The sequence below is a fragment of the Poecilia latipinna genome, unplaced genomic scaffold (assembly GCF_001443285.1).
Source record: "Poecilia latipinna isolate Pla-1442-1.1 unplaced genomic scaffold, P_latipinna-1.0 Scaffold3998, whole genome shotgun sequence".
Taxonomy (NCBI): Eukaryota; Metazoa; Chordata; class Actinopteri; order Cyprinodontiformes; family Poeciliidae; genus Poecilia; species Poecilia latipinna.
Genome location: NW_015116614.1, coordinates 17,117 through 31,705, shown reverse-complemented (window position 1 = coordinate 31,705; position 14,589 = coordinate 17,117). Strand labels below are relative to the sequence as shown.

Sequence of the window (14,589 nt, the reverse complement as noted above, 5' to 3'; positions counted from 1 at the left end):
ATCCTAATCTTGACATGTAGAAACTGAAACTGTCATCTGAAACAGCCTTGTAAGTGAAATCTAAAACTACAGGAGCTGGTTGCTGCTCTCAGCTTCAGCTGCATATTCTGTCCTGAAGAGTTTGATGAACACAATTTAAAAGTCACTATCTGCGCTTACATTACAAATGGGTGCCAATCTTTGTCTATGTTTTGCTAATGTCAAAAAAACTATTTTGTGGTGTTTCCATTAAATAAGAAATTAAATTGAAATCACATGTGAATAAGCTTGTTCTCGCGATAAGCCATTGAAAACAATGGATGTAAACAGTTACATGAGATGCATTCATAAATCAGCCATGGTGGGCTGGTGCTCATCATCTATCAGCCAATCGGAGGAGTCATCTGCGTCTTATTCAGGCATTAGAGAGATAAGCCCCGCCCACTTGGGAGCGGCTACATATGCAGCGTTTTGGGAAAACTGTAGTCGGTAATTTTACAGAATGGTTGTGGATTCAATGTGTTGGAATTACAAACTGAACTTTTAATGAACTGTGATGCTGAGAGCTCTGGTGGATTCAGCTGCACATTGTCTGAAAAACATAAAAACTACAAAACACAAAATGGACTACTGATTTTTTTTCTTTTTTTTTTTTTTTTTTTTTGCATTGCTATGGTTCCATTAAGCAAATTTATTTTTTGTTATTTCAATTTGCACAACTTTATGGTCAAAGGAAACACAGCTACAGTCAAACATCTGAAGTGCTAAGATTGGAATATTTTTATGAAAAAGGGTAACTTCTGTTTAACAGCAACTTTTAATTTTATTTACTTTCTTCCTACACAAAACTGATCTCAATAAGACTCTCAAAATACATATTTCCAAAATGAAATAAACAATCAATGAAGGGCAAACAGTCTTTATTGCACACTGTCGACGTCTGGCAGAAGATTCTGATCCAAAACGGCACCGAGAGCTTCAGCTGTTCTAATCTACACATGGTCTGTGCCTTTATACAAACATAGATGAATTGTTCTTTCCTGTTTGTACAAATATATGTAACAGCATCAGCACACACACACACACACACACACACACACACACACACACACGCACGCACACTGCTTATTAACCTGATGTCGAACTTTGATAAATGTAACAATGATGGCAGTCTGGATTGAGGGAACTCTCACTATGTGTTCTTAAAAATAAAAACTGTTAATCAGCCAATCAGAAAACCACAACAGCAGATTTAGAGCTGCGTCTGCCAACCCACAGCGATATGGCAAAACGCTCCACATCTTGTAAACATGCATAAATGCATGACTTGCATTAAGAGTGTGTGAATTTTGCATTCTGAGGTTTCTCAGTGCATTTTGTTCAAAAACTTAACATTTGGTGGTACACTTCAAGACGTCACATTTAAAAAACAAAACATAAAAACAACATAACTAAACAAGGCCTAGTCAAAGTGCAGACATAAATCCAATTGAGGATTTCTAGATAAACTTTAAGAAACTGCCAACAGCATATGCTCTCCATCCCAGAGCATATGCATGTTTGAAGACTTGCAGCTGTAATTGCTGACTCACTTTTCATATTCAGAATCAGAAGAATTTATTGTCATTGTCACAAAGACAATGAAATTGCAGTTTCAGTTACAGTTGATTTGTAAAACACTTTGAAAGCCCCAGCTCCTTTCCTGCCATTTAGTTTGATTCTTTGAGTTGTAAACCAGCAGGTGAAATGTGCTGGGCGGCCGTTTGAAAAGCTGCTTTTCTGCTGTTTTCAGAAGCAGAGCTTCTCAGTTTACGGCGAGTACTGCAGTAACCACGAGAAGGCTTTGCGACTTCTGATGGAGCTCAACAAGATTCCCAACATACGGACCTTTCTACTGGTAAGATAAAATATATATTCTTTCTTTTCAAATCTTTTTTTTTGTTTGTTCATTCAGAGGGGAGACTGAGGTTTCTTTTTTGCATGTTTTTTGTTCATTATAAAAATACATCAAAATTTGGGGTTGTAAACTCAGAAATTGTGAATACTTTTGTTAGACTCTGGATGACTTCACAGCTGATTTTCCTTTGGGTAGTTCTTTCTATATTCTTAAATGTTTTTCAGTTTTTTTCCCTTTGACCTACATTTGGTTAATATCCTGACTCCTTTCCGTAATCCTGCTTCGTTTTCACCACTCCTATCACCTCCATTTCCATGTAAACACTTGAATAAAGGCCAGATAGCATAACAAGGTCAGGAGGTTCTTCCTGCCTGGACAGGAAGCAACCGTCGTCAAGGACATTTTTGTGTATTGTTACACTTGTAGTGCTTCCTCTGCCAGCTGCTTCCATGTTTTGACACCCAAACCTTTCTGGCTCCGGACAATGAAGTTAAAATGGCGCCGGGGGGCCCTGAGCGGGGAGCGGGGGGTCCCCGACTCCCAGGCAGGGAAGCCATCCTGGGATCAGCCAGCTGTGGACTGTTGGCAGCCGTTTCTGGACGGGCCGTGAGCTCTGAGCCCCCCACGTCTGTCACAGTCCGGCTGCTTCCATGACATCCAGGGGATCAAGGCTGATGCATCCGCTGGATTTTTAAAATGTTTCCTCCTGCTCCTCTTAGGTCCAGATTAGCAGCTGTGAACCGGTCGGGTTCTGCATGATTCAGATGCTTCCAAAATAAAACCATTACTCAACATCTGGCTGTGCATCAAAACGATTATCAAATGTGTTTCTGTGTAGCAGAATTCTGCCAAATAAAATTAAATTGAAATAAAGAAATAAACTCCATGTTGACCTGGCAGGGATCTTTGTAGTAGTACAGGAAGAAACATATATTTTAACTTTAATTAGCCACCAAAAATGTGTCATCAGTGTAAATTTTCTTGCTAGTGAATTTCTTTTTTCAACTGTGATGGGAGCTTCTGAAATTGCATATCAAACTGAACAGCTAATGGCATTGTGAGCTAGGAGAGAAGTGAAGTTGAAAGAAAATTAGGTCAGAAGGATGAGTGGAGTGACTGGTGGCTTCAGGCTGGTGGATTACAAATATGAAGACAAAGAGAGAGAAAAGGAAGTTTGTAGAAACTAGAGTAGGAATCGGTGTGTGAAGGGGAAAAATTTAAAACAGCAGAAATCAGAGAAATTAAAAAGGTTAGTTTGACTTTTTTCTTTAAGAAATGCTTTTACAACTCCATTCAGCCTCTCCAGCTGTGTTTGAAAGGAATTGCCATGTGATCACAATGCTTCAAAGTGAGTTCCAGGCTTCCTTCCCTCTGGAGAACATTTCAGTGGTTCATCTGATTTGGCTTTTGATCGTCTTCCCATCCACTGGCTGGCAGCTAAAGACGAGCTGAAGTGAAACCAAGGCCATCGAAGTTCTGACCTTCATCCACTTCCGAAGAAGCAGAAGCTTCAGCTGGTTCTGGGGAAGAGTTCATTAATGCTCAATTGCTCTGAGAAAAAGATTTATTTCATAGGTTACCGTTTGTTAAATGGTTCTGTGATTTTGTAAAAGTATTTTTCATCACTTTTGACGGAAGACGAGATTTTCTGAAGTTTAAAATTATATCATAATTGTCACGATTTTTGCTAAGTTTTGGTAATAGTAGTGTCAGTAGTTATTGTGTTTGTCATAATTGCTAAAGATTTGTTTGTAGTTTAAGAAAAGTCATTAAAGTGCAGTAAAATACCAGACCACAGTTCCACTTGGCTCACTGTCCAGTTTTCTACAGAACACCTTATATCTGACCTTCCCTCACAGCCAAAATCAGATCCTGTAGTGCCGTGTTAGGCTACTGCTAGCATGTTAGCTCTTTGTTTTGATTTCCTTTTGACAACAGTGTTAATATGCATTAACAATTAATTCTGCTCCTGCTTCATAAACTCTTTGTTTTAAACATCATAACCCTAATAATTAGTGTGTCAGCTGCTCTTTGCACTGCTTTCTTCTGCCCAGACAGCTGTTGCTGACAGAGCAGGTCACGTGACACAAACAGGAAGTCAACATCATTGTAAAAGGTGAAAAACAATTTGCCAGAGGAACCCCAGACTGATAAGTTCAGCAGCATAATGCCACTGTCCTGTCATCAGGTACTGCAAGCTGCACACATAAATATAGAAAGTTCAGCTGCTGCTCAGGGTGCGGCTGACATAAAATCCAAAATGACTCAATAAAATAAAGTGTCTGGATTTAGCTCAGCTTAGTCAGGGAATCAAAATGGCAATCATTCCAAAACGCCTTGATCAGAACCTGAGTTCAGTTCTAATGACTGGATCAAGTTTAGGAGTTCTGATCAGGGCTGACAAAGTGTGACTGTCTCACTGAAAGAATCAAAACTCCAGGAGAAGTTAATTAAAAAGTCAATTTTCTTTGTTTTAAAATATTAGGTATATCTTATGATGTGGGTAAATCTCAAGAATTGAGTTTATATTTACTGAAAATGACAAATTTTATTAACATTTAATTGCATGGTAAAGACAGTTAGAGGTTATTTCTAATTTTACTAAATTACTAAAAGTTGTGATATTTGTAGAATTGCTTTATGCAGTTTCTGTGATGATGCAGAAAGAAAACAATAAACATATTCAACATAATTTCACACTAACAACAGGAGACATCTGTTGGCTTTTTGGTCCTGAAATCACATTTTACCTTTAGGTGTAAAAAGCATGTCTCATAAAACAACATCCTTATGAATAAAAACATATTTAAATCTTTTCTCAGACTTTGATCTGCTAAAGACCGGCTTCCTGACTGACTGCTGTAAATGGCGTCTACAGCCAAGTGAAACATGACAGCAGCAGCTAATTAACTAATTAAAGCCTTTTTACCCATGACAACTTCAAAGCACATCCACAAAATCTTTAAATGCTGTAAAACTTATACTAGATCAGTGATGTGTGCACAAGTCGAGTCATCCCTGATTTCTTTGTCTGAAGGTTTGAAAGTCTAAAGAAAATCTTAGACAACTTTAAAACAAGTCACTTTAAAGAACAGTTTAACACTTTGTACAGGGTACTGCGTCTTAGAAAGATGGAGATTTCGATCCTCTCACTTTTAGTCACATTGGAACCACAAATCTTCAATTCACTTTTATTGGGATTCTATAAGAGACACCAACACAAAGTAACACTTAATTGCTATGTGTTAGGAAGATAATTTTTAATAAAAGTTCTGCAGCTTTAAAGAATCTTTAAATTCACAAGAACCATGAATCAGTCACAGCTAGTCCACAGGTCTTTGACTATAAACACTGTGCAGCAGACATTAGATTGTCCTGATCTGTGTGTCTCATATCTGTCTCTGTCAAATAAACTATAAAAAAAAATAGTAGCAGTATAGCTGTTTTTTATGACTATGCTAACCTGGCGATGTATTTTCAGCGTTAACCTTAAACTCACTTCCACCATCAACTTCCCTCGCCCTGGCAGAGATTTGTTTAAAATCGACACAGGAAGGAACCAAGCTAGACTTTTACATCCTATACGCAGAGCTGGACTCTTTTCCGGCGCTCTTCTTCTCCTCTCACTTCTTTTGTTTTTTCACATTAAATAATTATGTCATTGCTTCAATGCAAATCCAGAAAACACAAGTCTGAAACGTGTTTCTGCTTCTGTTTCCTGTGCAGCACTGCATGCTGTTGGGAGGAAAGAAGAGCACAGACATTCCCCTGGAGGGTTACCTTCTCACTCCCATCCAGAGAATCTGCAAGTACCCTCTGCTGCTCAAGGTACGGCTGCAGCTGCTGCAGCAGCGCTGCACCACACAGCACATTCTGAAAACCAAACAGCTATGTTTGAGTTCAGGTCATGACTCATTTGTAAACTTGGTTAGATGGGCACATTTCTTCCTATGCCGTTGGTGGTAGTTTTGGAGCAGAGGCTGGTAAAGGTCATGCTCCTAAATAACCTCCCTGAAACTCTGTTTTGTGCTTTTTTTTAGTGGATCTACTTAATTTTCTGAACTTCCTCTCTCTGTGATATAGGAACTACTTAAAAGGACTCCTAAGAAGCATGCAGACTACCCTGCTGTGGAGGAGGCTCTGCAGGCCATGAAGGCCGTCTGCTCCAACATCAACGAGACCAAGAGGCAGATGGAGAAACTGGAGGCTCTGGAGCAGCTGCAGTCCCACATCGAAGGCTGGGAGGTGAGAACAAGAGCAGGCTGAGCCGCCACAACTGGGGCGGGAGGTCTGGACTGGAAGGGAAACTGAGATCTTTGAGATTTCAGACTCAGAGGCTGGTCATGAATGCAACTGAAAGGAGAAATTAATTTTTAATAAAACCACAACAAAGACAGCTAGAGTTAAAGGAAGTTAACTACCACATCACTCCTCCACTTTTACAGCCACGGTATTATGATGCTCTGCTTTTACCTAAAGGTCTGAAGGGTCTGCTGCATTTTCACGCCTCCCTCACCACCACAACAGGGCCCTTGTCTCAAGTGGCACCATTGGGGACAGTTCACCCACTCAGGCAGCTGGAGGGGGCATGCCAACAGGCTCACCGGCCAATCAGAAGAGTCCCGAGAAGCAGACCTCCATGTTTGAGGAGTTTATATGTGCTACCTTTAGTTGGAATGCGCCTCATCTGAACATCCATTTGTCTCATTTCATTATTTTACACAAAGCCGGTCACAACAACACATTTTTCTGGACAATAAATTCTCCCAGAAATGTTTGTGATAATTGATAATATTGTTGTTTTGAGACCATTTTCAAGTGAAAAGTACACCCTTTTATAGATCAGTTAACTTAAATTTCTAACATTTATCAATGGAACTGAAGGACATTTTGAATATCCAAAAGAAATAAGCAAAACACCTGACATGGGAAATACAATGAATTATGAAAGCTGTCCTTCAGAAAAGGACGAGCTCTGCCCAAAAGCAGCAGACTGAAAGAGCTGCAAGCAAATATGTAAAAATATGTCAGTTTTGGCTCCTATCTGATATCTCTGTATATTTATTATTGGTAATACTAGGACTGCAACTAACAATTATTTTAGCAATCAATTATTCTATCGCTTATTCTGCTGATTAATTGATTAAAGAAATTGACACATTCTGACAATTTTTCATTTAACCACTTAAGTGTATTTTATACAACATTAGAAATACATTATAAAATACAAATAAACAAATAATTCATTTCCTTTTTAAGTGAAAAAATAAACATTCTAATCTATTCTAAGCTTTCCTTTAGTGAACTCTTGATCATTTGTAGCACAGGATGGATCTGCTGCTGAAAAATATTTTTATCAACATGCGAAAAGCCGTTTTGCTTATCAGTACACTATAGGCCTAATCTATTTACTGGTTTTCAATTAAATGATTAATAACAGGATAGTTAAACATGCTTAATAAGAGATTATTTTTACACTATTTGAACCAGTTGAAGCTAAATAAAACCACTTGAGGAGTTTTGGGTAAAACATTTACAGATAAAGAAGGTTTTTCATCTTAATTTACATTTTGTACAGTTTTAACTTAATCCCTGCTCTGAGTGTGTAGGTCTTTCATCAAAATGCCTTTATGAGTCTCTATGATCCAGATAACAATTCATTGATGACTATTTCAATAATCAATTAATCTGATTAATTGGTGTGAAACATATCACTGTATTGTAGGTACAGTATTTGCTAACCTACAGACTGGTAATGAAGAACAATGCTGTTACTGAACCCAAAGAGCAGCTGAAGCATCAAGTTACATCAGGTTTGTACAGAGAAGAGCCTCAGATAAACTCCAAATGTTCAGATTTTTGGTTTCTTTTCAACCTCAGCCAGGCACTTTACTCCGACCCTGCAGCCCCCCTCTGGCCCCCCAGCATGCAGGCCCTGACCTAACTGCATTAGCCTCGTCTCCTCTCCCCTCTCCAGCCTCTCTTGGAGCCCCGTCATCTCCAGCCATAATGGAGGAGCAGTGGTGCCGACCAGGCCTTGTATGTGCTGTGTGTGAACACACACGCAGCTTTACGCTCCACCGCTACATCTTAATGGGCCTAATCGAAGGAGTGGCTGCAGAATGCAAGACATGCATTCTTTGGTGCAAACACATGCAGTTCCACATTATAGAGCCTGGAGATCAATCCATTTGATTGATTTGTTCAAGGACAGCTAAAGGTGCTTAATGGAAGAGTAATCAATTAAACTCAATTAATCAATTTTATCTATTAACTGAATTTATTTGATTTGAAGATTTAATTAGAGGAAAATCTGTTCGGTATTTCAGAGTGATGTCAGCACTCCTGTGGTCCGCCATCTTGTTTGACAAGCATGTTTTACAGCTTCCAATGTTATTTGTAATTTTGTTTGAAGAAATGAAAGTCAAAACATTTTTGATTAAAATTATAAATTGAATTTGATATAAAAAAAAATGAAATTTTCTTTTTAAGGCAAGTCGCCTGGCACATTAATATCTGGACTTAATGTGGTTAGACCTGAATCTGAATTGTTTTTCTGAGATGGAAGCCCTCCCCCCCATCCCACTTAGTGTTGACCTCAACATCAGCGAGAATAAGGAAGATTTGTTTCTTAAAATAAAGGCTTTAAAAACTCAATCTATCTGGAGAACAAACTAGATTTATGGAGGCTGCAGGTCTAGGTGACATGGTGGGGGTTGAATCTGTCAGGAACGAGGTCAACTGGGTGGGTGGAGGGGGTGACGGTGTGCTCCAGAGTCCACACATGGAGACGTTTAGTTCCAGATGAACCGGAGGGAATGGACCATTTAACCACGAGTAATGACTTGTTTTTCATGCTGATTGTCCAACTTATTGGCAGCCTGGCTTTGACACATTCAGTCGTTAGTTTGCACCTTTATGTGTTGAGCTAAGCGCTTTCTGGTTTTGTTGAGTTTTCAGTTCTGCAAGACAAAGTTTTACCATTCACATCTTTGGAGGGAACATGTTAATGAAGGCGCTGCTCAGGCTCATAATGTGTGAAATCCATTTCCAGTCCACAGCTGAACATGTGAAAATGCTGAAAATGGCTTTCTAAAAATAATTTTCTCGCCTATTAACAGTAAATGGCTTTGCAGTTCATCCTCCTTTAAAAAAAATGGCTGATTAAACACCAAGCTATGGTGATCCGGTCACTGAGAGTAACTTTATGCCTTTCATTAAGATAAAAATGTTTTTCAAACCTCTCTTTCATGAAGTTTATGCAAATAATTTCATTCTAAAATGTTTTAGCAGCGATCTCTCTCCACCCATCTGGTCTGGGTTTGATGATGGTAACAGGCTGCTGGCCTGCCTTTTGCAGCTTGTGGTTAATTCAGTAGTTTACAAGAAAAGGCTTTTATCTGAGACTCAATCACATCCGGTGAAGGTCTGAGGCTGCAGACTAGATTGTAGCTGCTGAGAGGCTTTAGCTACATCTTTTCAGTTTTCCTTTTAGCATGACAGAAGCAGAAAGCATTTAACCCCAAATTCACTTGCAGAGATTCGAGTCAAAAATATGCATTTCTGCTCTGTTTGCAGCATCCTCTGTCATGTTTCCTGACATTTTGGAGATCGGTCGATACTCACATGAGAAACCAATCTTATCTTAAAGCGTCTAAAATCAGCTACTGTTTGCTGTGAGAGAAGCTTGACTGTCCAACCTGCCCACCAGGTCATGTCTGAATGTGTGCGGTTAACAAGTTAACAATAATTTAATTTATTCGGGAGGGAGAGTGCACATTAATTAAACATTTTTTAAACGTGCCAGATGTTTTTATCTTTCATTGCTGGACATCAGTCATTTGTCTTGCTTAAAACAAACAAAGATTCTACAAGTAAGATTAAAATGACTCAACTACTAACTCATTTTATCAATAAAAACAGAAATACAAAACAGGGAAACTACAACACATTTATAAATAAAAAGTACAAAAAGTAGTTAAAGTTAATTAACAGTCACCCCCATGTTTGCCACTTTAGCAACTTTTCAGACAAAAAAAATTGGTTATCAGCTAAAATATGAATGAACAGGCTTTTAAAGATCAGTAATCAGCCTGAAAACTGCAATCCACAGTATAAAACAGGAATCCACAGAATGTCACAGAATACTCTTTACTCCATCTTCTGATAATGAATAGAGGACGGAGGAAACTACCAAGAAATGATTATCTACCTTCAATCCATCATGCCAACTCTTGAGGAGCTGTAGAGATCCAGAACCCCAGTGGAAGAAAACCTTTTCTGAACAAAATCTCTAAGAAGTCACTTTTGCAATTTGCCACAATCCACAGAGGAGATTCAGCTAAATTTAAAAAGGTTTTCTGGTAAGATGAGGTTGAACTCCAGTCTGGTCTACATGCAAGACAAAAAAGTAACATCAGCCTCAGCAGGATTTAGTTTGTTTTGTGAAGTGAGTGAATCTAAAATGTTGAAGGTTGTTTGAGTCAGTCTGTAAGGCTCAGCTCTCAAAACGAACAGTTCTTCTCTGGACTCCAACTCTTTTTAATGTTTCAGCTCTTCTTCAGTTGCTGTTGTTTTTTTTTTTGTTTGCTTTCTCTAGTAAGAACGCACATATCCTGACGTAGAACAGTTAATATCTTAGCTTTGTCTATAAAAGTCAGCAGATGTTTTTGGTGGGGTCAGCTGTGTTTCCTATCATTGACAACAAGAATGTCAACAAGCCGCTCTCGGTGTCAAAGATTAATTTTGACATTGTTCTGTAGAGGTTGTGAACTCTTTGGTTTTGAATGCACACAGCAGAGTTGTCCTCAGATTAAACAAACCGCGTTCGCTGACAGTGAACTGGACGGTGTTGGATTCAATCTTCTATTTCAGTTTTTTCTTTTTTTTTCTTGTTTCTGCAGGGAACCAACCTGACTGATATCTGCACGGAGTTGCTCCTTCATGGAAATCTCCTGAAAATCTCGGCGGGCAACATCCAGGAACGCGTCTTCTTTCTGTTCGACAACCTTTTAGTTTACTGCAAAAGGAAGTCCAGGTGAGAAACAAAACCATGTGTTGGTGAAAGGAAACAAGAGAGCATCCAAACTTGAGGAGACGTGAAAATAAAAACGGTTCATTCCCGTTAATGTGAACTCATTATTTACCATGTGAGAACCAAGCCAAGCACACATCCTGGGCATGTGGAGCATGTGGAGGTCTGTGGATGTCTGCATGCTTTCAGAGGGTTGTTTAAGTAGCACACGGCGCTGGCATCAGCTGGTGTTTATTCTTCCGGAGCGTAACCGCGGTGTTGTCCCCTCTCACAGAGTGTCTGGGAAGAAATCCACCAAGAGGACCAAGTCCATCAACGGGCCTCTCTATGTGTTCAGAGGCCGGATCAACACTGAGGTGATGGAGGTGGAAAACGTGGAAGACGGAACAGGTTTGTGTTTGTATCTCAGGATGCATTAAACCAAACTTTCAGCTCATTTCCTATTAAACACACTGAAAAAACACTAAAAATATTACCAAATATTTTTGTTTTTAGTGCAAATATCTTAGACCATATAAAATATAAGACCAAACTTTCTTGCAAGTAACTTTTCAGCGAGATACAGGAGTTGTTTTAATTCAGTATTTCCTTTATGCTTATGAAAAAGTTGTAATTCCACTGGCTGATTATTTAACATGGAACAGATGTCTCATTATGAATTAAATAATTATCCACTGTACTTTGTTTAATCAAAATGAAGAAATTGCGTACGTAAAGGGGCAGCGTTGTGTAAGATCAGTTATTTTGAGCTTTACATCATGTTATATTATTTCCTCATCAGAAAAAATCCTGGAGTTTTGTTTGAGAAATCCTTTAATCTCCATGACAACCGTTCAGTTGTGCTAAACGCCTGAGTGTACCAAAGGCACAGCTCCTCCTCTGAGCTGCAGCTTCTCAGCTTCAGCCTCTCAGAGCAGCTCCTCCCACTCAGATCCTTCAGACTAGCCAGCAGCAATTAGCAAACAGCTAGTGGAACTGCATAGCTCATTATAGGAGCTACTGCTCAGAGCTGCTGGTAAAAATGTTGTTAAAAGGCTAATAGAGGAGCCATGGGATGACTTCCTGAAGATGGAGCTTCAGAAAGAACAGGAGCTTCTTAAAGAGACAAAGGCCCAATTTCAAGGCATTAAAATACAAAGTCAAGTTTCTTTTGTCATGTTTGATATATATGTATACAGCATTTTTATAAAAATTGAAGGTAACATAGTTACTTGGTTGTGCTATAAAATGGTACTATATGCCTGTAAAACACATAATACTGCCCCTTTAAAACAAGCTCATATATCTTGATGAAAAGTTCTTGTGAGGTATTTAAACTGGGAACTAGACCAAAATTATTTAGTAAGATGTAATGTTTTTACAAATGAATCTATGAATTTACTGCGTTTCTAGAAAGGAAGAAGATAAAACAAAAGCAACAGTTGGTCCTTTCAGTTGGTGCACCGCACTCGCCCTTCTCATTTTCCATCTTGGTTCATGCTAGCTGTGCTGTTTTTAGCCCACCAGTCTGATTTGAATCGGGGACTTGTTGACAGTTTGGGTGGAGTGCCAAGCTTGCACCGAGTCCTGAACAGGATGTAGCTTGCAAGCTGTGTGCACCTTTACATGTCAGCTGCTGCGTGGCGACCTTATGAATACGTAAGGTTGCATCTGAAGCACAAAATCTCAATAGCAGCTGATAAACCTGATGTGCTCCAGCTCAAGTTTAGATAATATGAGAAAGATTTGCAGCTCGTCTGTTTGCTAATACGGTCTCCTTTTTTTCTTCTGTTATTGTGGTTTGTTGGGGTTGGTGCAGTTTTTGTTCTCCGGTGTAGAAACACTTGATCTTCCTCTCACATGTTTCCTCTTTTTTAATCTCTCTCTCTGTTTCTGTATTCACTAAGCTGGCAGTGTATTTCTGCAAGCTCACATGACTGGTTTTTGTTTTTTTTTTTGCCTTTATGTTAGCTGCTGGCTGTCATATTCTGGTTTCTGAAAGGGAAACCACAGAGAAAAACAAGCCTTACTTGCAAAGTCCGGGGGTCCCACTTTCAGGTTATCTGATCACGGAGTGTGAAAGTTGTGAAACTTGGGTGTGACTGGAAACAGAAATGAAAAAAAAGAGAACTTAACTTTCCACCTCATTTCTTTTTTTTTTTACTTGTCCAGATGATGTTTGCTGATTTCTTTGGGGGATTTTTAGGGAATCTCTTTTTTCTGTTCTGGCAGATCACACAGCTCTATCGCAGAAGCGGCTCCCCTCAGGGCCCAAAGTATCAAATCTATTTATATGACCTTTGAGCACGAGACTAATGCATCCCATTACCAGTGGCCATTCATTATTCAGAGGGCCGCTCACCTGCAGCTAAATGGATCAGAGCGGGGACAGAACCTCACGAGTCAGTGCTCTGTTACTGCTTTTATATTGCTGCCTGTTTATCTTCTTTATTAGATGTTCATGTTCAACTTTGACTTTATGTCTCTTCAGAGATACGCCTAATGTCAGCAGTTTGATTAGTCGCATTATTTTCTTTACTTAAAGCTGCAGGCGGTGTTTGCAGTGTGAATGCCGGTTGATGAATGTAAAACCAGGAGGTTCTTGGTGTGTTTTCATTCATTATACCTCCTGTTTTATAATGAAATAATGAATTATGTGGATATTACATTTATCTATTGTGGAAAATACATAACACTGTCCCTTTAAATAAAGGCCACTAGAGCAAAAAAATGTAAAATCTTATGAAAAAAACTAGAAAGAGCTGTTAAAGAATAGATTTACAGAACCTTGAAACGACCTGAAATTTATTTTATAAACACATATGATGTTATTGGGATTAGATATTATTTATCAATACAAAGACAAATGCTTTTCAAATGTTTTAAAAATCAGATCTGTTGTGGTGTCCAATGTTATTCCATCCAGTGTAAAGTCTGCTGAATTCTGATGCAATATTTTAAATCATGACTGTACCAGTGTTGTGCATCTGAAAGTGAATGGTTTACCTGTAACATGCCTGTAGTCTGATGCATGTTCACCTGACACCTGATGCTGCCTGATGCTGCCACCACCGTGTTTCACAGTGAGTTGTATGTTAACAACAGCTCCGGTTTTCTGCATGTGGACCTTTGACCTCACCTGAGCCCAGCGGCTTCCCGTCCTGCTGTCACATGTCACATAGATGGCTAAACACTTTTAAAGGATTGTTGAGATAATCTCAAGTTTTATCTTTTCCATTTTCACCTCTTCTTCTCTTAAATTCATTTATTCTTTTCTTTCCAGCCGACTATCACAGCAACAACTACACAGTGACTAATGGCTGGAAGATTCACAACACGGCTAAGAACAAGTGGTTCGTCTGCATGGCCAAAAATGTAGAGGACAAGCAGAAGTGGCTGGATGCCATCTTGAGGGAACGGGAGCAAAGAGAGAGTGAGCAATACTTTTTTCTTTTTAAAAAAAATCAATCTTTGACCTCCAGTTTTTATTTTTTGGTTTCGTTGCTCAGGAAGCAGATTTTAACACCAGAGGTTTCAAAAGGAATGCTCTAGGTGTGATTAAACATTTATATCATCCACCTTTATTGTAGAGGTGGTGTCTGCTCTCCTTTACCATCTGCTTTTCGTTCTTTATCATATTGGAATTTTTATATACACACACACACATATATATATATATATATATATATATATATATATA

General features: G+C 38.9%; 1 protein-coding gene across 1 annotated transcript in view; it reads left to right on the top strand.

Moving 5' to 3' along the window:
• Positions 1-1,720: 1,720 nt before the first annotated feature.
• Positions 1,721-14,589, top strand: part of LOC106942038 (phosphatidylinositol 3,4,5-trisphosphate-dependent Rac exchanger 1 protein-like) — a gene marked incomplete at its 5' end in the record, with an annotated part of 29,922 nt that continues 17,053 nt past the window's right edge. The window contains 6 exons of the mRNA XM_015025211.1: positions 1,721-1,876; positions 5,603-5,704; positions 5,960-6,121; positions 10,780-10,913; positions 11,185-11,300; positions 14,173-14,322. Coding sequence (XP_014880697.1) covers positions 1,721-1,876; positions 5,603-5,704; positions 5,960-6,121; positions 10,780-10,913; positions 11,185-11,300; positions 14,173-14,322 — 820 coding nt within the window. The remainder of the gene's footprint in view (positions 1,877-5,602; positions 5,705-5,959; positions 6,122-10,779; positions 10,914-11,184; positions 11,301-14,172; positions 14,323-14,589) is intronic.